Source organism: Myotis lucifugus, unplaced genomic scaffold (assembly GCF_000147115.1).
Source record: "Myotis lucifugus unplaced genomic scaffold, Myoluc2.0 scaffold_91, whole genome shotgun sequence".
In the NCBI taxonomy this organism is placed as follows: Eukaryota; Metazoa; Chordata; class Mammalia; order Chiroptera; family Vespertilionidae; genus Myotis; species Myotis lucifugus.
In genome coordinates, this window is record NW_005871139.1 from 662,173 (window position 1) to 687,002 (window position 24,830).

Consider the following 24,830-nt stretch of genomic DNA (forward strand, 5'->3'; position numbering starts at 1 on the left):
CTATTGAATTTTTACTTTAGCTATTCTGCTTTAATTTCTAAGTGCTCTTTCTGAGTTGCCGGTTATTGCTGTCCTGTAACATTCTGTTCATATGTTGAAGAGAGTGCCTTCTCTCTCTGAGGATATTAATTTCTAGTATTTTTGAAATCTCATCTGCTTGCAGTATAGTTGCCATTTCCTTGAAATTCCTTGAATGTCTGAAATTCCTTGGCTTCATTAAATTGTAAGAATAAAATATTTTTAAAAATTAGTTGGGCCCTTGGGTGTGTGACCTCCATTGTCACTAGTGATTGCTATTTTAGGGTGACCCCTGATAAACCAGTTGGTTTATTAGAAGCCCACTTCCACCCCAAATGTCAGTTTCTGTAAGAGATTGTTTCTCCAGAGAACAATCTCTGATTTTCTTGCCTTTGGAGGTTGGCAGTTTGGATAAGGGTCAATGTGAGATCCTGCGTCCTGGAAACAGAAAGGGGGAGGGGCCAGGAAGCTGTCCCTGTGTTCATGTGTGTTCACTTTCACCCAGTCCCAGGTTTTGTCCCATCGATCACCTCCTAACCTTCCCAGTGTCTGTCACTGTAAGTGTTAAGCCTTTCTGGCTTGGTTTCTCCAGAAAATAAATTTATTTATTTTGGAAGCTAAAGGAGATACACTTGTATTCAGACTCCTGATTCGTGTCTTAAATTGTCTTCAGTAATGCTACTTAAAAACTATTTCACATTATCTATTAAGTGCATTAAAGTGACACAATGTTTATGCTTTGTTAAACATATCAAAAAGAACTTTTGAAATATGAAAGTGAAAGTATAATTTTATACAATAAAACAGACATATTTCATTTTTTACCTGGTGAGTGCTTATTTAATTTGTGTAAATCCTCCCCCAATAAAAGATATTAATTTATATAAAAAGTGAAATTGTACCCAGCCAGTGTTGCTCAGTGGTTGGAGGATCACCTATGAACCAGGGAGTCATGGTTTGACTCCCGGTCAGGGCACATGCCCAGGTTGTAGGCTTAGTCCCCAGTGTGAGGTGTGCTGGAGGCAGTGATTCTCTCTCATCATTGATGTTTCTCTCTCTCTCTCCCTCTTCCTTCCTCTCTGAAATCAATAATAAAAAAAAAATTTTTAAGTGAAATTGTTACCTTAAAATCATCCTGGTGACTTAAATTTAGTGTTTCTAGTTTTATACATGTGACATAAAAATAAAACAAAGAATACTTTTTAATATGCAACTGTCAGTTTGGAAAATATGATTTTAAGATTTTGAAACAATGTTTTTCTTTGTCAAAGTGTCTTAATTTATAAAGGCGAAATATTTTGATTCTACTTTGTATGCTATTTTTAAATAAAGATTTTTATGACTTTCATAGAAATTTCATAGTTCATTTAAAGAGTTGTTAAATAAACTTGTGAAATAAGTTATGTCTAAAGAAGAGTATAAAACAGAAGTGTAAAGCCCAATGAATTATCACAGAATGAACCCCCTTATAACCATCCATCCAAGTTAAGAAATATAACAGCATTGCACTAGCTGGTTTGGCTTAGTGGACAGAGTGGTGGCCTGCAGACTGAAGAGTCCCAGGTTCGATTCCGGTCAAGGGCACATGCCTGAGCTCGATCTCCAATAGGGGGCATGCAAGAGGCAGCCAATCAATAATTCTCTCTCATCATTGATGTTTCTTTTTTTTTTTTTTTTAAATTAAATCTTTATTGTTCTGATTACATTTGTTCCTCTTTTTTTCCCATAACTCCCCTTCTCCCAGTTCCCGCCCCACCCTCCGCCGTCACTCCCCACCCACTGTCCTCATCCATAGGTGCACGATTTTTGTCCATTCTCTTCCCGCATCTCCCATTCCCCTTCCCCCCCCCCCCAAGAATAGTCAGTCCATTCCCCTTCTATGTCCCTGATTCATTGTAATCACCAGTTCATTCTGTACATCAGATTATTTATTCACTTGATTCTTAGATTCACTTGTTGATAGATGCATGTTTGTTGTTCACAATTTGTATCTTTACCTTTTTCTTCTTCCTCTTCTTAAAGGAAACCTTTCAGCATTTCGTATAATACTGGTTTAGTGGTGATGAAGTCCTTTAGCTTTTCCTTATCTGTGAAGCTCTTTATCTGACCTTCAATTCTGAATGATAGCTTTGCTGGATAAAGTAATCTTGGTTGTAGGTTCTTGGTATTCAGTACTTTGAATATTTCTTGCCATTCCCTTCTGGCCTGCAAAGTTTCTGTTGAGAAATCAGCTGACAGTCGTATGGGTATTCCCTTGTAGGTAATTGAGTCTCTTTCTCTTGCTGCTTTTAAGATTCTCTCTTTGTCTTTTGCTCTTGGCATTTTAATGATGATGTGTCTTGGTGTGGTCCTCTTTGGATTCCTTTTGTTTGGGGTTCTCTTCGCTTCTTGGACCTGTAAGTCCATTTCTTTCACCGGGTGGGGGAAGTTTTCTGCCATTATTTCTTCAAATAGGTTTTCAATATCTTGCTGTCTCTCATCTTCTGGCACCCCTATTATTCTGATATTAGTGCGCTTGAAGCTGTCCCAGAGGCTCCTTACACTATCTTCACACTTTCGGATTCTTTTTTCATTTTGCTTTTCCAGTTGGGTGTTTTTTGTCGAATCTTTGGTTTGATTCTTGTGCTCCTCTGGTCTGCTATTGGGTATAATATTCTTTATTTCAGTCCGTGTATGCTTACTTTCTAATTTCTTTATCGTAGCATCGAGGGTCTCATTAGTTTTCGTGAGGCTCTGCTCAAGTTTATAGCAAGCCCTCAAAATTGCGATTCTTAGCTCCATATCCTCCATTTCTGTCATGTTTTTTTGTCTCCGCATCTTTTATGCTTTCTTGGTGCACCCCCTTGTGGTCTTTGTGCGCAGTCTTGTTCTAGCCAAGCCTTAATTGTTGTAGTTAACACTAGAGGGATTTGACCACCAGGCCGACTGGCTGTAGGAATTAGCTGTGTGGAAAACGTCTGTCTTCTGGGAAGGCGCTAATCCAGCCTTTGCCTGAGGCGATCGGCAAATGCTGTGCGCAGAGCCTGGGCGGGGCGGGCTCAACAGGGCGGGCGGAGGGAGCAGTTATGGCCGCTCTCAGTCCCGTTCCCAGAGGCTCTGCTTCTCAGAACCCCGGCAGCCGCTGCAAACCTCGGAGAGAAAGCTGCCCTCAGGTTCCAACTGATGCCGGATAATCCCGCTTCTCCCGTCTGAGTCTGAATCCCTAGAGACTCGCCCGGATCTGGAGCCCAGAGTCTGAGACTCACTCCGACCGAAAACGACAACCGCGCCCTCAGCCACCAGCCCGCTTTCGCGCGCACCTCGGTACCTTTGTATTTTCCACACTGCGCCTCCTCTGAGCCTCGGTTTGCTGTTCTCTTTCCTTCTAGTTGTAGAGTCTCTCTTCAGCCAGCCTTCCTGTGGTTCTGGGTGATGTCCGTTCCGTCTTTTAGTTGTATTTTTGAAATGGTTGTATGCGGCAGCGGTCTCCGGTGTTTACCTACGCCGCCATCTTCGGTTTCTCCCCTCATCATTGATGTTTCTCTCTCTCTCTACCTCTCCCTTCCTCTCTGAGATCAATAAAAATATATTTAAAAAAAGAAAAAAATAGAACAGCATCAGTACCACAGAGCCCCTTTGAATCCCCGCAAGTCTTAATCCCATCGTCTTCTGGAGTATCACTCTTCATCTGTAAACACCACAGATGAATTTTGCCTGATTTTGAACTTTACATAAGTAGAATCATATAGTATATATTCTCTTACTTTTCTTTCCACTCAGCATTGTTTGTGAGCCTTATTCATGTTATTGCATATAGCTGTACTTTGTTCATATTATCGCAGTATAGAATTCTATTGCATAAATATACTCAAATTTATTTTATTCTACTTTTGATGGGCATGTGGGTTGTTTCCGGTTTGAGGCTATTAAGAATGCTGCTGTGAACATTCTATACATGTTTTTTGGCCATATATGTACATATTTCTATTGAGCTTTTATGAAGGATTGGTGATTCATAGGATATTAGAACTTTAGTACATAATTCCAGAGGTTTTATCACTCCCTACAGCAATGTATGAGTCTCAGTTACTCCACATACTGATCAATATTTGATATTATAATTTTAATGTTTAATTTTAGTCATTTTTTTTCAGTCTATGGAGTATCTATATATGGAAACTACATAAAAGCAAATACCCAAATAGCCAGAAAAATGCTCAATTCCTTAGTCGTGAATCTCAAATTTTTTATAGTTATTTTGCTGTGCTTTGCTATGCTATGGTAAAAATTACTACAGTCCCCACATGTTAAAATTTTGGCTTTGAATTTCTCTTTTCCCATTTATTGCTTCCTTATAATGTTTGTCATTCAAAATTTAGAAGTCTTCATCTCCCTCCTTTTCACTTTCAGTTCCTTTTACCCAGGATTATTTTAATGAAGGCACTGAAAGTTCTTGGATAATCTCATGCTGTTTTCTAACATGTTATGTGAAAATTTTCACACATAAGGCAAACCTGGAATAATTTTGTAGTGAACACTTACTAGTATATACCAATCACCTAGCTTTTACCATTGATAGTTTAGTAATACAGTTGACCCTTGAACAACGTGGGGGTTAGGAACGTTGAGCACACCCCCTAAACCCCCTGGTCTCCCTCCCCCCTCCCCTGCACAGTTGAAAATCAGCATATAAACTTTTGACTCCCTCAAAAATCTAATAGCCCAGCCAGTGTGGCTCAGTGGTTGAGCATTGACCTATGAAGCAGGAGGTCATGGTTTGATTCCTGGTCAGGGCACATGTCCGAGTTGTAGGCTTGATCCCCAGTAGGGGGCATGCAGGAGGCAGTTGATAAATGATTCCCTCTCATCATTGATGTCTCCATCCTTCTCTCCTCTCTCTTCCTCTCTCAAATAAATAAGAATATATATATTTTAAAAATCTGATAGCCTAGTGTTGACTGGAAACCTTACATAAACAGTCGATTAACACAGATTTTATATGTTATATACAATACAATATTCCTATAATAAACTAGAGAAAAAAATTAAGAAAATAATAAAGAAAAAATATATTTACAATTTTTATTGCATATAAGTGGAACCACGCAGTAAGTTTGTAAATTTTTTAAAAACCAGTTTCTTTTATGGAATATTGTGGTGTTCAAATAATAGTTAAGGTAAATGTTGCCTGTTTTTACTTAATGAAGAGAAAGAAACTTTATCATACTAGGACCTAATTTTTATTTTCAATTAATCTCTTAAAAGCAACCATTTTGTTTCCCTCCAACTGTTTTCTGACAGGATCTGAATTTTTTAAATTTTTTTATTGAGTTACGCACACTTAGGATGAGATCTGTCCTCTTAACAAATTTTTAGGTGTACAGTACATTCTTGTTGCCGCGGTTGCCAACCGGTGGTCCGTGGACCACTGAAGGTCCATGAGGTCCAAAAGGTTGGCAACCACTGGACTAGAGGTACAAAGTGTACAGCAGATCTCTAGAGCTTTTCATCTTGCTTAACTGAGACCTTATTCCCATTGATTAGTAATTCCTTATTTCCATCTCCCCCCAGCCCCTGGCAACCACCATTCCACTCTTTGATTCTATGAATTTCACTCTTGTAGAGATACTGCCTGAATTTTCTAGAAGCATGAATGGAGATTAATGCAAATTATTCTATGTGGTGTCCTGTATTTAGAAAGGTACCATGAAGAAAAAACAAGCCAAGAAGTTGCCTAATTCTGACACTACTATTTAAGTAGCTAGAAAGTCATTTCCATTTGAGGTGCCTCAGGTTGGCTCAGTTTACTTTGTAAATTGAATAGGTTTAACTAGTTTCCCAAATTCCTTTTTATCTTCCAGCAATTTTATATCTACATTTACTGTGGGACTCTGTATTATGTCGTTTAAAATTTTAGTTTTTAAACTTGCAAAGTCCGCAAGGAATCATCTCTGGGACCTTGGATGCTGATAAACTTCTTTGTTTTCTTCCAGATTGTTAAAGAGACATGAAAACAACCTATCAGTGCTAGCCATTAGTAACATGGAAGCGTCCTCCACCCTTGCCAAATGCCTTTACGAACTTAACTTTACAGTTCAGAGTAAAGAACAAGAAAAAGACTCAGAAATGCTGCAGTGAAAAATAATTCCACTTCTGTAGTGGGGAACTCAAAGTCAGATACATTTCACATGTTACTGAAGAAAGCACCAAGTCTTAATGGAGCAGAGACCATAGAATGAATTATTTTATCTCCTCCCATGATGCTGAGAGGAAGCTTCGTATTCTGATCCCTGAGTGATCCCTTTGTTCTGTTTTAAAAAAAATCTAAAAAGAAAAAGAAAAAAAAAAACTGCTGTGGGATTGTCAACCAGCTTATCTGCAGGATGTCTCTCAGATCTGATAAGTCCTGATGGAAACTGGTATGATCAGAATTCAGTACCATCCACATTGGAATATACATGGAATATTGTAAAACCTACATGAGCAGATGAAATAGAAGCATTAAATATTTTTATCTATATCCAAAAAGGAGCACATTTTTATATTTACAAAACCGTTTAAGCTGGTTTGAATAATTAAAAAAAAAAGTTTCAGCACACCTATACCCCGTATCTCCAAGGGGGCCACTAATATCTAGATATGGATTGTGTGTTTTGTTTAGAAATCAGTAGCTTGGTTTTCTTACTTGAGCCAATATATTTTCACTTATTTATTATCATAAAAATTTACCAGTCTGAATAGATCCTGTAAATATTTGTGAATAGAATGAACACCTTTCATGCCACTGCAGCCACTGGAAATACATTCTGTGGTGTCCTAGAAGCATTACTGGTAGGTCCTAAAGTTTTCTAGACTTTCCTGTCAATTGTAAGTAATTGTGATATATTCTACGCAGTGGATGAATGTTCTTTAAATTTGTGTAAATACTTCTGCAAAGGTACTGATGCTGTAAAGTCAAAACAGTTGTGGAACTGTGATTTTTTTTTCCTTTTCTTTTTTTGTATTATACACCTTGTTAGAACTCATTTTGCTGGCTGAAAGAGTAATGAATAATATATCTCATGTCATTTTTGTAGAAGAAAAACTATTTGAAGGTATTTTTTGGTTTTCCCTAACATGTATCCACTGTAAACGTTTGTCGTGTGCAAGCTCAAAGCTTGGACAGAATTTTTTTGTATTTGTAAATTGGTTTAAATACATGGAATTTTATACAGGTTTTCTCCTGTGTTATATATGCATTATGTGCAGGTATGATATTTTCTTCACTACTTTTTCTATCTTAATATAGTGTGGAATTTTATTGTATTATTCTTCCATTCTTAATACTGTATCACATTCCTGCTCAGAAACTGCTCACTTCCTTATTAAATTGTCTTTTCTCCTCAGCGTGACATGTATCCATTTATAACTGCCTATTGCCTGTTCTATTAGCACCCAAAAGTGTGGAAGGCCTCCAGCCACCATTTCTGCTGTGTCATTAGGATGTGCAGTAAAAATAGAGACCTAACAGTTATGTTATAGAATGGCTTTATTTACTTTGGTGACTGTTTATAGTTTTTAAATAAAAGACTGAACATTTTCTTGAGTCCTTCATTTCTGAGTATGGTTAAGACATTCTTTAAAAATTCAGCAGAAGGCAAGGGCCAGTCACCTATTTGATGTACGTTGATTTATAATACATTGAACAGAGAATAGCTAAGAGAGTTCCTTTACTGAGAGAGTGCAGGAGATAGGCAGGAGATTCAGAGTATTTATTTTCCATTAGACTGCAAGGCAAACCCGGATTATTGTTTGACACTGTTTCTTTGACAAATCATTCAGAACCACAGTGCATCCAAGTACTCAACTTGAATTTGGGAGCAGCTTCTGAGAGTAAAAGGGCCTTAGTTTGGATCTAAAAAATTTTCTTCACTATTTTGATTCAACTATTAGCAAAGGAGAATCTCATTTCTCCCTAAAGAGGGCTCCCTGGCACTCTGCCATGTATTAATGAATGCTTAGGAAACTTTTCCTCCAACATTGGTCACGATTATTGCCTAGGGTTGTGGGGTTTATTCTTGGCTCACCTCCCAATATTAGGGCTGCCTATAGACACACCGGAGATGCTGTGGTTAACACTACAATCACTCTCAAGCCCCCAAAACTTACAAGGCTACCAATGGTGGATGTCAGTTGGAGAATTTTCTATTCATTGTATTTACCTAAAAATCTCTTGAATTTTTCTAACATAATTTTGTGTAACATCAATAATTTTGTGTAACATCATTTGTTTTAAAGGTATGTTTCTTTGCAAATTAAGACTGCTATGGTAAATTAATAGAAAAGAAACCAGGTTTAGAAAAATGATTTTCGTATTCACCATTCTTCCACCTTATTGGAATCGCATGCCATAGTTCTAGCTTTTGTGCTATAATATGTAAATACGTCTGTAGTCTCCTTGAAGCATTGGTCTCAGCAGAGAATTTTCTAAATATGTATTTGACCTAATGAAACCAATTATGGCTTTCCACTTAGGCTTTTCTTCTTATAGCTTTATATAACTATATAATGAAATAACATGGACTTGCTGGGTAATGGAATTAAAGTGCTCACGCACAAGTTCTGCGTAACCCTCTCATTCATGAAAAGGTGCTCCTCGCTAGACAGAAACTTGCTGATTTCCAGTATTGTTATTTTTGTCTAAAGTTCTGTAAATACATGCTTTAATGTTATCTTTAAGAAATCTATGTAAATTATATAGTCTACAACTTAGAGACTGTACAATTCTGTGTTATATACGTGCCTAGTGCTCTGTTGGCACTCAATAAATTTTAAGTAACAAAATTGATAATCATATAGCCAAGGCATATTTTTCTTCCAAGTTCGAGATAGGATGTGACTATATACTAATGAGACTCAGTAGTTCAAGCCACACATGGAAACTTGTCTCATTACTTTATAGTCATGCCATGTATGTTTTTTTAACCATAAAATGACAATAAAAATGATTTTTAAAATGAGAATGTTTTGGATAAGTGACTTCTGTTGTGATCTTGATCACTGTGATTGAGTATTAGACACCAAGGAAGCATGGTGAGACTTTTTCCACAAAACAGAAGCGGTGAAGTAGCAGGAGCACAGCTATGGCATTAACCACATGGGCACCTGGCGCTTGATGCTGGGATCATTTTGATCAAATAGTATTTAAAAGAGAAAAAAATCCAGTGTTTATCCAAGGAAAATTTGGCTTATCAATCACTCTCATATTACTTAAACTCTTCATAGCACACAATGCAGTCAGATATTCAGAGTTTTAACGACTTTCTCTTAAGGCAGCAAAACAAATGAAGACAGTACTAACTTGCTAGTTACATTACAGCCATGGCTTTTTCTACTACCTTGATATTTGCAAAACTAGTTGCATTTGTGAATCCTCATTTCATAAGAAAAGGAGCAAATGCTTCTATTGTTAAAAATTAGTTATAGGATTGCACTATGCATAACTTAGAAAGGCTGAGGCACATTGTCACATAGGTAGGTGAGCAGATTTGGTTCCTCTAAGACAGGGGTTCTCAACCTGTGGGTCACAACCCCTTTGGGGGTCGAACGACCCTTTCACAGGGGTTGCCTAAGACCATCGGAAAACACATATATAATTACATATTGTTTTTGTGATTAATCACTATGCTTTAATTATGTTCAATTTGTAACAATGAAAATACATCCTGCATATCAGATATTTACATTACGATTCATAACAGTAGCAAAATTACAGTTATGAAGTAGCAACGAAAATAATTTTATGGTTGGGGGTCACCACAACACGAGGAACTGTATTAAAGGGTCGCGGCATTAGGAAGTTGAGAACCACTGCTCTAAGACTACAGTTAAGTCCTCAATGTTCTCAATGGGTTCTTGGAACTGGGGTGAAATGACCTGTATACCGAAACCAGTTTACCACAAGCTAATAAAAACAAGTTCCTACGGCATCTCAAAACATTACTTGAGAACCTACTGTACTTAAATATTAAGAGAAAAACCTGCCATTAAGTCCTGGTTACTGTGGATTTCAGTCTGAAATGAAGTTTTTAAAGCAGTGGTTCCCAACGTGGGGCCCAAGCCTCAAAGGACGACGATTTGATTTTTAAGGGGGGCAATTTGAGAATGAATTAATAACTGAATTTTTTGCACTTATGATTCTAGGGGCCTCACATACAGTATATAAATATATATTGTGACATTTATGCATTTCGGTTCTCTATTATGTTTTGAAACTTTGCTATTTTTTCATATCACTTCCTAGTATTCTTCCTCAGTACTTCAACTGTCCTTTTGTTCTTTTATTTTTCTCTTTCATGGATGCTATATTCTTTGGAAGCTTATTTAGACCAAGTTAATGACCTTTTAGGCTTCCTCCATGTGAATAGGAGTTCACTTTTTGAATAATAAGAACTATATGTCACAGGAGTGAGCATCAGAATTTTAGAGATGCTTTGGTGGGGCATGGCCAAAAAAAAGGTTGGGAACCACTGTTTTAAAGTATCCTTTGTGAGTAGGTGATAACAACCATGCAAATCAATAATCAAAATGTTCAAGAGGGCCTGGCGGGTGTTGCTCAGTGGTTGAGCATTGACCTATGAACCAGGAGGTCACAGAGTTCGAATCCCGATTAGGGCACATGCCCAGGTTGCAGACTTGATCCCCAGTGGGGTGCATACAGGAAGTAGCCAATCAATGATCCTAATCATTGATGTTTCTCCCTCCCTCCCTCTCTGAAATCAATAAATTTTTTAAAAATTCAAGAGACAGTCAATGAGAAGTCCCCCTCCAAACCCTCTCCCACCTGCTGGATCCCACCCCATTGCCAGATAACCACTGATCATATCTCTGCAGTACATCTCTGGTATTGATTACATACAAGCAATTAGGATTTTTTCTCATTTTTACACAAAGTATTTCATACCATTAACACTGCTGTACTTTTTTTAAAAACTGAAAATCTTAAGATTTTTCCATATTGGTATGAAGAGCTCCATTTTATGGGTGTACCATGATCTATTTAACTAGACCCCTTATTGATGAACATTTAAGTGGTTTCCACGCTTTATGCTGGTCACTAACATTTGCTAAGCACTTCCCTCTGCCAGTCACTGTGTTAAGCCTTTTACATGTATCATATCAGTCTTAACAACCCAATGTAATAGTTGTGTTATAAGTGGGATATGGAGGGTTTAGAATAGTAAGTACCTTGACTAAGGTCATATGCCAAGTTAAGTGGAGCCATTTCACCAGCACACACACAGCCCAATTATAGAGAAAAACTAGAATTCTTTCCCTGGGGAGTCAGGTTGCTAGTACATACAAGACACCAATTTTGGGTGCCAATCATTATTTTTGTATTTGCTTCACTAGTTCCATTAAGTATTTTCTTCCAATGCATTTTGTTATCTTTCTAAAGTTTTCCATAATTCCTCAGGTTTATTTTCCACGTATTTCATTTATTAATTTGACACCACTCCACTTTTTAGAGCCAACAAAACTTTCTGGGAATTCCCTTAAAGAAGGAACATTTCTTAGGCAGAAGATTATGCTAACTTGAAACCAGTTTCCAGTCAACTACTATCCATGCTACTGTCTAGTTTGAACTGTTAGCCGACTCTTTGGCCAGATTTGTTCCTCAACATTTTCAGGATTTAAAAAAAAAAAATCTGTTGAAATTATTACATATGTCCCCTTTATGAAGCTCAGGAACTGTGGTGGAACTATAAATTAGTATACTTCTCTTAGAGAGCAATTTGACATCTATCCAAATTAAAATGTGAATATCCTGAAATTCAATGTAACCTCATAGACAAAAAGGATGTTCATTAACATTGTTTCTAATAGCCAAAAGTTACTCATCAACCAAAGAACAATAGAACCATTATAAAATAGACATGGGTGACAGACTACATCTTCAATTTTTTTTTTTTTTTTAGAGAGTGGAAGAGAGAGGGAAAAACAGAAATATCGATGGGAGAGAAACATTAATTGGTTGCCTCCTGCATGAGCTCCGACCAGGGCCTGGGAGGAGCCTGCATCCAAGGTATGTGACCTTGACCAGAACTGAACCCGGACCCTTTGGTCTACAGGACCAACACTCATCCACTGAGCCAAACCAGCTAGGGCTATCTTCAATTTCTTAAGGGGGACAAGAGATGTAGAACAGTTTACAGAATATAATTTATGCGCTGGGGTAACTGATTATCCCGGAACCTCAAAAAGTATTTTTGTAAATGTGCTGAAGAGTATGGAAACATAAAGAAAAATATCTTTCTGATGGTTCTCTCTGGATAGAAAAACCAGCTTAGGAAAATGGAGTTTTATACTAACTATAACTGAACTTTTAAAAATTATATATTAAGTGTATGTATATAATTACATCTTAAAATATATGGGAAAATAACTGATTGACCAAGGTATCCTACTTCTAGGAGTTAATCCCCAGAAAACAATCTGAAATGGGTACAATTTGTATAGTCAGATGTTTCTATCAGTCTTATTTATATTAGTACAATTTATATTTTACTAATTTAATTATATTAGTAAAAACCAATATCTAACAGAAGCTGTTTAAGGAATATATATATATATATATATATATATATATATATATATATATATTATATATGGCTAATATGCAAAGTGGCCCCGCGGGAGCTTGACCGGGAGTTCTATTGCTTACTATGACTTGTGCTGACCACCAGGGGTCAGCACAAAACGGAAGGCCCCAACTGGCCTGGCCTAGGGACCCTACCCGTGCACACATTTCATGCACCAGGCCTCTAATATCTATATAATATAACACTATATAGCCATTAAAAATCACACTCTACAGTTTTTATTAAAACAACTCTTCAATACATCTTTAAGTGAAAAGGAGGACTTACAACAATTATGTGCAATTTGATCAGTGTTAATAGTTGTTACCTTTAAATGGTACAATCACAGGCGATTTTTCTCCTTTTGCTATTCCGTTTCTTCTGTCTTTCTGGATTTTTTTATTTACTAAAGTGTTTCTAATTTCCTGTAATGATTATGTAATTAGGAAAAATGCTGTTAAAACAGATGCTTGTAGTTAACTCGAGTCTTGCTTTACAACTTGGACATTAAAGTAACTATGATGCTAGTTACTTTGGTGCAAATCCAAGAAATACTTCAACAAATGTTTGGAAAGAGTTATGAAATAAAAATCCATTTCCCAGGAATCTTAATAAAATGTTAAAGACACTACTTTGTTTATCAAAAGAATTTATTAGAAAATATTACATACTACATATCTGTTTAAGAGCATTGTTTCAGTAGACAGCACTCCATCCTCACACTACAAACAATGTGTCATGGACCATGGGCAACCACCCCTGTGCTCCCGAAACTACACCTTTTTGATGGAACATTCAAGCAGTACATACTGTGGTCATTTAAAGGAAGGTGATGAAGAAAATGTGGTAATTACCAGGAAAAAAAATCACAAAACTTTTGGAATGTTCAAATAATAACTACCTTCAGTCTCAAAATTCTAGACATCCCTACCTCTTAAAACATTGGTCAATGTGAATAGTAAGTTAAAGGGACAAGGTTTCAAAGGTCAAGTTAATACTGAATCTTCATAAATAAGAGAAATCTGTAACACCACAAAATATTTTTTAAGTTTGCACACATGCAAAATTAATATAAATTTCTGAAAAACCAAGAATGGGGAATGTTAAAGCAATGTATTTTTTATCATAAAGCATGCACTTTCTAATACGTTCTCAAATATTTCAAAGTTGTAAAAGTTTGAATTCTAATGCAGTAGCATTCTTCATTAGCTATTCTAAATGCGTTCTAACCAGTACGTCAACCAGATATGGATTACACCTTATTTTCAGGAAAGGTGGAAAATAATTCATGACAGTGCTGCCAAACATCTGAGATTTGATCACACCACCTAGTTTTTCTTTAAAATTTATTTTAAACATGTTTCCAAAGGATAAATAGTAAAGCAAATTTTAAAATGTCACCAACATCCCAAAAGTCACTGAAAAAAAAACAAAGGAAAAGTAGGCATTGTGTGATTAATTGGCTTAGGCAATTTGCTACAAAATTTTCAAAGTGTGAACCAGCTTTAACTCAAAATAGATTTAAAGTTAACACAGTTGTTTCTAGAGCTCAAAACCGAAACAAGTGAGGATGTGTGCATTGATATTTAAAATACTGTCTTAATATTTTATTAGAAGAAATATACTTCTACACTTTCCCATAATCTAAACACAAACTTTAATTAAAAATATATATAAATCAGTAGAATACCATATTACAAATGCCCAAAAATGCAGAATAAGGATCAAAAGCTGCTTGGAAATATTTCTAATACTTTTGGGGATTATACTCATAATCTATTAAAGATTATGAACTAGCACAATCACTATTGGGCCATCATTTCAAAATATTTTGCCTATCAAAGCTAGCACCAGGAAAGTATTATGCACATAAAATTGAGAAACACAATCTTTATTTCAGAAAAGCACAGTCCCACAGAGTATTGCTCTTGCTAGTTTAGCTAGTAAAAGGGTCAGCCTGTTTCATTGAGCCATATATCTATCTTTGTCTGAATAGCTTTCCAGTTATTTGGTATCTACTGAAAATTGTTACTAGAATTAAAGACAGATTATCATGGAGACAACTCTTGTTTTCTTCCAAAATGCCAATTAAAATAATGGTACTATTAATACTTTTAACTTACCTTTTATAAAAATTAACATATTCTAATACTTAAAAAAACAACCAAATTCCTAGTCCCTGAAGGCCTAACCCAAACTCCATTATTTAATTCCTCTCCCTTTCCAAAACACAGATTTGAATGTCTAGTTTTTTACAACATGCTTAATGGCCATCAAATTAACACTTCATTCATTGTAAAACATTTGGATATCTCAAGTGTGAAAAGAATTTCATGATGATTGGACAAATGAACAACAACCGGAAAGCCACTGAAGTGAGTCTCAATTCTACAGTAGTCCCAAGAAAGAGAGGATCGTGGCCACCACTTACTGCAGTCCTCTGGTTGGCACAGATAATTTATCATCTCTGATAGGAAATATTATGAAAAAACAATTTTTACAAAGTCAACACTCTTTTCCACATTGATCTTCTAAATTCAACAAAGAATTTAGACTGCCAAAGCTGTAAATCTAGCAAATGTAAATCTAGCTTCATCTCAACTGGGGGGGAAAAAAAGGCACAAAGAAAAACAAGCAGCATACCCTTTATTTGGTGATACAATAGGTCAACAGTGTTCCAAAGTTTTGAACACTGAGTTTTACTCATGTGATCACTTGTTTTCTAGCAAAGCAATTTATTCAGATGTGTGCTTTTAAAAATACAGATTAGGAATCCTGCAATTGGTATGTTCTCTTATTAGAAATATTTTTCATGGTAATACATTACTTAACTTTCTATAATTAGAGGGGAAAATCATATAGATCATACTTTATTTTTAGCCTGACAGAATAAAGGTATTATATATATATATATCTCTCTTCCAAAACCAGTGCACTTAGAAATTTCTAATTTGTGCACTCCATTGTTGAAATAAAAAAGCTGTATGTACATCTTCCACATCCACACTGCAACAGTCCTAGTAGTAATGCATTCCTTAACCCCTTTAGTTTCCCTTGAATTTGCTCTTTTTGGGGGTGGGGGAGGAAAGGATATAGAAGTTACAGTGCAGAACTATTATTTATTTTGAACAAAACATATCCTACGTTAAAAAAAATAATTTTATCAAAACCAAATTTCAATCACAGTTAGGTATGATTTTCAGTTAAAGGTATATGTTGAAATTGCACTTTGCAGATATCTTGACAGTGTCCTTATAGTGCTCTCCATTTCAGCCTATGTTTTTTTCAGTAGACACAGGTTCTTCCAGAGTTTTCTTTTGGCTTCCTTTCCGTGAATATTTGTATTTGTCTACATAGGCTTTAACCAAATTTGCCACTTTAGTAGAATTGACTTCTCCACTCTTACTATGACAAACCTATGAAAAAATGAGGGAAATTTTTTTTTCATAGTTAAAAGGAATAAAATGGAAAGCTTTGTGAAAAACAACCCCAAACCAGACATTTTTCCATGTTTCTTCATATCTTATATGAACTTATTCAAAAGTTAAAAAAGCAGACAAGAATTAGAAGAAGGTAGCTCTTATTATTTTAATTAGACTTAAGCATCCCATTATTAAAATAGAGATGTTTCAAAACAATACATACAGAACTACACTAAAGCTATAACTTACTTTATCTACTGCTTTTCGTACAATCTCTTTATATTCTTCCTTGGTGATATCTTTATTTTGGTAAAAGGGCTTAATGGCCAGTTTTACCTCCTGTGCTGCTTTCTCTTGAATTTGCAATTTCTAATAAGAAGAAAACGTATAATTATTATTTGCCCAATTAAATACTTCCAAAAACTTTATTTAAAAATATAAAATTAAAAGCACTGTGCATTTGCATTATTAGAAGGAGCTCTTCAAATATGAATGTTGTAAACACAAAATTTATTTACTAACATACATATCAAACATTTCTAAAAATAATTATGAAATATTACTAGCAACTCATTGGGCATCAACATATCTAGATAGGACCCTTCAAATAATATTTGAATTTAAGACTATCAATAAATTCCCTTTACCACTTATACAATAGAAAGCTGTGATTTTTTTCAACTTTATCAGAAACAAAATTATGTAGGTTGCTCTCAACCTTGAACTTGCCTTGTCTGTCTTCGAGCTATCTGCGCTGGCTTCCACTGTAACACTTACTTTGCTTTCTGCCAATTTTACAGCAGCATTAGAGGCTTTGCTGTGACTTGATGACGAAGCATTACCAGAACTTGGTCCCTGAACTGTTTCCATATTTGCTGGGGCTGCTGTCGGAGCAGGCAAGACTGGTGTACTCATGTTATTAGTTACATGAGAAGCACCAGGAATACCCTGTTTTAAAGAGTTATCATCAATTAATGAATTACTTGTACTCAATAGAAATCTTAGTTACATATTAGAAATAACATTTTAAAAATTCAAAGCAATTCAATCTTCGTACTTAAGAGAAATTCATATTTCAGGTCTTTTATGAAGAAAAATGAGTAACATTCTTAAAAACAGAGCCCTAGTTAAAGATGTCAACATGACTTTTAAATTATGCATGTTTATTGTAATGTTCTGACACCAACACTAAAAACAAGAAGAGCATTTAAAGAATAGTATCTTTCCTGCAAGGTTCTTTATGGAAATTAACTGAAGTGCCCCCTTTTAAAGATCAGAGGAAATGAGGCAGTGAAGTCAGATGGCTTGCAGTGAGTAGATAGCAGAAAAAGATTTAAGATCCCATATTCTGGAATCCCATTCCCTTGTTCTTCCAACTATATCTTGCTATCAGGATTCTAGAATTTCTGAAATGTAGACACAAAACTATAAGCAACACAATGTTTACAAATTATTCAAATGATCTGTATGCCTCAGAGGCACCTCATTCTTTTCAGCATGGTAATCTGTGAAAATGAGACAGTAATAGCTAATGAATAGCTTTCACTGGCGTCTGACCAAACAAGACAATACAAGCTTCACTAACAGTACTTTATCACAAGTTCCCACTCCTAACAAGTCCAATAAATTAGGGAAAAATTTAAAGCACCCACGACAATTCTAGTTTGGCTCATTATTACCTGGTCCTCTTAATGTGAAAAAACCCGTTTGGAATTTAATAACAGTATATTGTAGACTTGGTAATAAGTATTTAATTCAGTTTCTTACTTGTGGGGAGGGAGATTTAGGAGAACTGTGAAAGAGGGGTTATGAAGATTTACCATAAACCCAGCAATTTTCAACCAGTGTACCACAAGAATTTTTAAAACATGCAATACCTGATGATTTAATCAGGGACACAGACCTTAGATTGTCAAATAAAAAAATAACAGCTAACACAATAGCTGTCCAGTGTCAATGAAAAAAATTTACACCTATTGTTTTTGTGAGATCAGCAAAACATGTATTTTTTGTTGTGCCACAAAATTTTAGTAATTCGTTTACATGTGCCATGAGATCAAAAAGGTTGAAAATCGCTGCATAAACCTAATCAAATAAATAATTGTTTTGGATGACAGGAAGCCCTTTCTTGAATATCTGTCCCTAATCGCTAAATGTTTACAATGGCTATGTTGATTAAACTTGAGTTGCTAAAAACATACCTGCAATTGCTTTCCATCTGGCTGTGAAGTAATGTAGTTGACTTGTTGGGATGGTGGGGGAGGGGGTGGGGGTGGTGGTAGTCCCTGAGATACACTGGTAGGAGCAGCTACCTGCATGAGAGGTACTCCTGTGTGCAGATGCAAGGGTAGCTGAGGATGAATATTAAATGGATTGCGTTGGATGTTCATCAAAGGAGCATGAACACCCATTGGATATGGGAAGATATTCATAGGCTGGTGCTGTGCATTCATTTGTTGCTGCATTACATTCATTTGTGGTTGCATCATATTTATAGGTAGCTGAGAACCATCACCTTGTTGGTTTGTTTGGTCTTTTAGGTTAGAATCTATCAAAAGAAAAAGGCTTGTGAAAAATATGTTACAAATTTCTTTAGAGAAGCAAAGAACTGATGGTTATAGTAAAATTAAATAGCAATGAACAGATTCAGAACATCTAAACCAATCTCCAATTATTTGGCTTAAGCTTGTCATTTCTAAATAATGTGGGCTAATTTTCTAAAAGAAAACATGCAACTAAAATAATTTTTAAGAATAGAGTTACATGATAACATCCATCAATATGAGCAAAGAATAAGTAGCTCAAGAAACTTACTAAGGAAATAAATACAAATTCATTTCGGTTACTAAATTAGAAGAAAAGTTAATCAATTTTTAATCTTCAACAACTTTTTTTCTCACATTGTTAACAAAAAAAGCCAAGAAAGATAAATCTTTATTAGAAGAGTGATTTATATGAGAAAAATGATCAAAATAATTCAAGTATACACATCTGAAGTAAAATAAATAGAAGTTAAATCCTGCATAGAAACATCCCAAATTTTTCTATTGTAGTAAATTAGACTTAAAATATTAAAGTTTTTGCAAAGTTTCAGGTAGGGGTAGAATGAAAGAAGAAAATAAATACTAATGTGTATATATTTATTTAAAATATAAAGTGACCTGTAAACAATTGGGATTCAATTAACATTATCCTATATAATAAAAGGCTAATATGCAAATTGACCAAATGGTGGAACGACCGGTCACTATGATGTGCACTGACCACCAGGGGGCAGACGCTCAATGCAGGAGCTGCCCCTTAGTGGTCAATGTGCTCCCACAGGGGGAGCACTGCTCAGCCAGAAGCCCTGAGCCGGGCTCACAGCTGGCGAGCGCAGCGGTGGCGGGAGCCTCTCCCGCCTCCGCAGCAGTCACACATCCCCCGAGGGCTCCTGGACTGCGAGAGGGCACAGGCCAGGCTGAAGGAGCCCCCACCCCGAATGCACAAATTTCATGCACCGGGCCTCTAGTAAAACTATAAAGACAGATCATTTCAATTCAAATGAATAAGGCATTAAACTTATAGTCTCTTTTCTCAAATAAAAGTGTTAATAAACAGAATACATTACCCTGTTCAGGTGTTTCCTCTTCCTGTCTCATCCATCCAGATTGTGAGCCTGAGGAATTCCTCCCTCGTCGTGAATAATAGTTTTGCACATCTGCTGGAAGAGTCTTTCTCACAGCCCAACTAGATGCAGATGTCCACCCGGACCGATCTGCTGGTGTATCAAATGAGAACTCTTGCTCACTTTTCCGCTTATAGTGTTGCTGTTCCACAAACTTGAAAGACTCATTCCCTGAACCATTTGAATTCCCTGAGAGGGGTTTTCGGTTTTGCCACCGATTTTCATTTTGATCTGAATAGACAAAATTACCTCTGTAAGTGCCTCTGCCCCGGTTACCTCTACCACGGTTAGATATCCAACCTGAACCAAAGTTTTTATTCCAAGCATTCCCTGAATTTTCATTTCTATTTTCTTCCCAAGGGGAATCTTTTAACTTTTCTGGATGTCTGGTCCTTGGATCAGGTCCAGAATTTATTGTTTCTGTTACCCAACTGGAACAGTCATTTCTATGTTTGTCAGCAGAATTTGGATCATCAGCATCTGGACTGATGTCATTTTTTTCTTTTCTTGTATTTTCATTCTGTTTTTCTGCGTCGTTCTTTCTGTACCGATCATTTCCTCGTGGACATCTCCAACCATCATTTGCCCATCTTTCCTTCCACCGAGGAGAGTAGCTATCTCTGTCATTTCTACCAAATGATGAACTCTTACTTTTTGTTCTAGATCTTGATGGTGACCTAGAACGAGATCTGGATCTAGACCACCTTCTGGTTCTCCTTTCTCTATCTCTTTCTCTCTCTCTCCTAGGCCCATCTCTATCACTTTCTCTTTCTCTGCTCCGGGACCTGGATTTTTCTGTTGGGGAGGAATCTTTCACTCTTGACTGAGATCTTCTGTTCTCTCTAGAAGTGTCTCTCTTTGGGGAGAGTGACTCTGATCTTTTGCCTTCCCTTGTGCTGTCTCTTTTTGGAGATCGAGACTGTGACTGCCTTCTTTCTCTTGCAATATCCTGTTTTGGGGACTGGGAACGAGATTTTCTCCGTCCTCTTGATGATTCTTTTTTGGGAGATGGTGACTGAGACTTCCTGCTTTCTTTCCCAGTTTCTCTTTTGGGAGATGGAGACTGAGACCGCTTCTTTTCCCGTGCAGTGTCTTTGTTGGGAGACCAAGTTGTAGATGGGGAATGAAATCTAGATCTTCGAGTACGAGGCTTTTTGGCTTTATCTATCATATCTATTGGGTTTTCAAATGGCTGAGATACAGTTTCAACTTTTTCACTTACAGGATCAGAAAATGGCATATTATTTTGAGAACTGTGCTCTGCAGAATTTTTGTTCAGTTGTTTAGCATCAGTATTTACAGACAGTTCAATTCCAGACTCATTCTGATCACTGCAATATGAATCACATTCCATGGGTATCATTTCATTATTGTCTTCACTAAAATGTTTCTGAATCTGTTCAATGTGTGTGTTAGGCAATTCTGTAGATCTGGGTTGTTCAACCAGAGACTCAGCCTTTTCTTCTAAAGATGTGTCTAATTTGGTGTTAAGATTATTTTTTAATAAAGTACTTTCAGAGTCTTGAATACTATTGAAATTTTCATTCCCTGAAGTATCACACATTACTTCTGTATCTCCAGTTTCAACATGCCCAGGCAACTGAATCTCTGAGCTCTCAATAGAGGTTTTGTCCACTGTTTGTATAATTCCACCCTCAGAAGATTCTAATTTTGGGCTGTCTACAAGCTGTTCTGCTTCTACTGTTGAATCATTATGATCAATAATTTCTACTGTAGGACTCTCTATAACCTCTTGATCATTAACATCTGTAACTTTTTCTTCATTGACCTCTACAACTTTTTCTTCATTAACCATAACTATCTCTGCATTCTCAGATAACTCATCTAGGCTTGGTACAGGCTGGTGTACTTCAATTTCAGATGCTGAACATGTAAGAGAATCATTTGGAGGATAATCTGTACATATATCTGCTTTTACTTCTGATTCTGAAGGTAAAGATATTTGGTCTTCATTTTCTAATGCATCACCTCCTTCTTCAGAAATAGTTTTAGAAATATCACTTTCTAAGCAAAAAACATTAGACTCATTATCCGTATTCTCAATTTTTTGAACTTCCTCAATACCTGTATTCTCAACTTTTTGAACTTCCTCAATACCTGTATTCTCAACTTTTTGAACTTCAATACCTGCATTCTCAACTTTTTGAACTTCCTCAATACCCGTATTCTCAACTTTCTGAACGTCCTCCTCCTCTCCAACTAGAACAGGAGGATCTTGGATACAAGACTCAGAATATGAAGATTCTACTTTTTCCTCTGTGTCATGGTTTTCAGTATGTTCCTCACTTTCTTCTATTTGCTCACTGCAACTTTTCAAGCCATTAGCAGACTTATTTTCTACATTTGTCTGCACAGTACAAGTGTTTCTACTTTCTTCATCTGATAGGTGCTCTTTCTCTAACACAGGTGGTGTGTCAGACTCTGCTGTTTCTTCATCTACTGAATCACTGGAAGATGCTTTTTCAGAAGGAGGTACAGAGCTTCGAAGTTTCTTTTTCAGTAAAGGTGGTTTCCTTCCTCTTCTTACAGACTTCCGTTTGGGGGCCTGTCTTGTTTGCTTTTCTGACTCAGCTGAAGAAGAAACACTTAGAGATGGATTATTGTTATCTGGGGCATCACACCCAGAATTATTTGATGCCGGGGATCTCTGAGAATGAGTGACTGTTTCAGCTCTTGTGTTACGTGTAGATCTCCTTGTAGGAGTTGCTGCTGCAGATTTTCGTCTTGATCCTCTGGTGTTTGATGTACCAGAAGTTTGCTTCTTCTCTTCTCCTTCTTGAGTATGTGCTAATGCATATCCCTTGCAAGAAGTACCTAATATTTTTTTAAAGAGTAAAAAGTAAGTATATGTTTCAATAAATGAGAATAGTTTAGCTTCAGCTTATTTTAGCATAAAATACACATCTATAACAGAGTGAAACAAAATATACTTATGAATCAAATTATGAATAAATGTATAGCTATTAATATCTGAGTAATTTCAGATATTTATCAGCTTCTTTTAATGCTACTGAAATATGTTATCACAAGATTTGAATCCATGTAGGCAATTTTATAGGGAGAAAAAACACAAAAGAAAATACGTTTGGTCTGATAACTGCCATTTGCTTTATGAATTGTTATTACCTTGGCAAAATGCAATAGAAAACAAGTCACAAATACAGACTCAAATTCTTTGTTCATAATTAACGGGATATGAGATGCTACTTCTAAAGATCTATGGTTTGGACACTGAAGCCCTAAATAGAAGGGAGACTTCAAATCAGTCCTCGAAAACATTAACTTGTAATTTCTTAAAGTAAAAGGGATTTCTGGTTTGAACAATTTTAAAGTCAAGTCACTGACCAAATATTTACAAAAATATTTAGACTTACTATTTAAACCTTATTTAACAGTTTTTCTAAGTCATCAACACACTGTTTATGAGATTGAAAGAAGCTCATATTTTTTTAAAAGTAGAAAAGAACTTCACAAACTTTACCAAAATTCCGTAAAGATATGGTACTTGTTGGAAAAACAGTTCTCGGCAACACAGAAGGGATGAGAGGAAGGACTTCTGTTTCAATATTCCAGGGTATAAAACCAATTCTGCAAATTCGAAACAAAATAAAAACATTTTTGTTTAAAAGGTTTAAAAAATTAACCAGCAACTTTCCAAATCAGGTTTGCAATATGAAAACACAGGGTGCTTTAATTATTTTTTGCCCAAATAGTTAAAAATGTAAATTCAAAATTACTCATTGTTCAAGGATGGCAATTGGCTGCAAAGAAGAAAACCTTTAAGTGCATGTTTTTCAGATAAATTTATGGTAAATGGAGATCTAGGTAAATATAAAATAGTTGTTTCTCTTTTAAATAATATTTTATCAAGATTTCTAGCTGTTATTCATTTTTTGCTATTCTAAAAAAAAGTCACTTGAATAATAAAATGCAAAGATTTTAAGGATACAGTTTGATGACTTTTGATCACTATATATATATCTGTGTAACCACAACCCCAATAAAAAAATAATAATTTTCACCACTCCAGAAAGCACCTCATGCCCCTTGCACCCCATTCCCTTTCCAGGCAACGGAAGAGATAATTTTGTTGAATTAATCAAATCAAGGTTTTAAAGAAATTAGCAGGGTCAAAGGGAAATCAGTCCATGAGTTAATAAAAATTATAAATATTGGCCTGGCCAGCATGGCTCAGTGGGTGAGCATCAACCTATGAACCAGGAGGTCATGGTTTGATTCCCGGTCAGGGCACATGCCCGGGTTGCGGTCTCAATCCCCAATTGGGGGCGTGCAGGAGGCAGCCTATCAATGATTCTTTCTCATCATTGATGTTTCTATCTCTCTTCCCTTCTTTCCTCTCTGAAATCAATTAAAAGAAACAAAAACAAATTAAAATATTGGAAACAGAACTATTATTTGAATTCTGAAGTATTTCATAGATGATATCAGTTTTTGTTACATTTCTTTGTTTTACAACATATTTCAAGACCCCAAGCATCAAAATATGTCACTTTTTGAAAAACCTGGCTTCTGTTGCTATATTATATTTTTAAATTCCTCCATTTAAAGATGATGACTCTTCAACGTTCCCTGTGTCCCCAAGGACCTGCTAAGACCCTGAAGTTTCTGCATCCAAACCCAATCCACTGTTAGCTTCTTCTTTTCTGATTCATATTTGCTCATCACTTCAAGTCTCCTAACAAGACTATTTTATCCAATATAACTTGAGATTCTGGAGTAGGAGGAGAAGCTTGAAAAAAAAAATACAACGTGTATATGTACAGAAATATATAACTAAGAAAAAGTTTCATCTGGGCTTCCTAATTTTACTTCTATTTGTGTTGCATTATTCCTAGAGCAAGCATGTCAAACTCGCGACCAGCGGGCTGCATGCAGCCCACAATGAATATTTTTGCGACCCAGCCAATATAACGGTATGTAAGAAACGTTTTAATAAAAATTTTGTAACTTAACTTTTACAATATCCTGTTATATACATAATTAATAACAAACTGCAAAGTTCGCGAATAACCGATTACTGTAATCGCGTTGCATTCATTTCCCTACGTGCGTTATGCACTGGCACATCATTTCTCTCCACTA

General features: G+C 36.0%; 2 protein-coding genes across 15 annotated transcripts in view; one reads left to right on the top strand and one right to left on the bottom strand.

Annotated features, from left to right (window-relative positions):
* The window catches only part of ARID2 (AT-rich interaction domain 2), a 183,245-nt gene extending 175,668 nt beyond the window's left edge, over positions 1-7,577 (top strand). For 2 of the 3 annotated variants that reach the window (XM_023756276.1, XM_023756277.1), the window contains one exon: positions 5,991-7,576. In XM_023756276.1, the coding sequence (XP_023612044.1) occupies positions 5,991-6,135 (145 nt within the window). In that variant the 3' untranslated portion in view covers positions 6,136-7,576. Of the gene's footprint in view, positions 1-5,990 lie in introns of all 3 variants that reach the window. The other variant, XM_006091453.3, reaches the window with a different exon arrangement.
* A 5,672-nt stretch (positions 7,578-13,249) lies between these two features.
* Positions 13,250-24,830, bottom strand: part of SCAF11 (SR-related CTD associated factor 11) — a 44,084-nt gene continuing 32,503 nt past the window's right edge. For 7 of the 12 annotated variants that reach the window (XM_014458161.1, XM_014458157.1, XM_023756282.1 and 4 more), the window contains 6 exons: positions 23,209-23,315; positions 19,650-22,541; positions 18,241-18,587; positions 16,769-16,987; positions 16,289-16,408; positions 13,250-16,033 (listed from right to left, as the gene is read on the bottom strand). In XM_014458161.1, coding sequence (XP_014313647.1) covers positions 15,887-16,033; positions 16,289-16,408; positions 16,769-16,987; positions 18,241-18,587; positions 19,650-22,541; positions 23,209-23,315 — 3,832 coding nt within the window. In that variant the 3' untranslated portion in view covers positions 13,250-15,886. The remainder of the gene's footprint in view (positions 16,034-16,288; positions 16,409-16,768; positions 16,988-18,240; positions 18,588-19,649; positions 22,542-23,208; positions 23,316-24,830) is intronic. The other 5 variants (XM_023756278.1, XM_014458159.1, XM_023756280.1 and 2 more) reach the window with 5 other exon arrangements.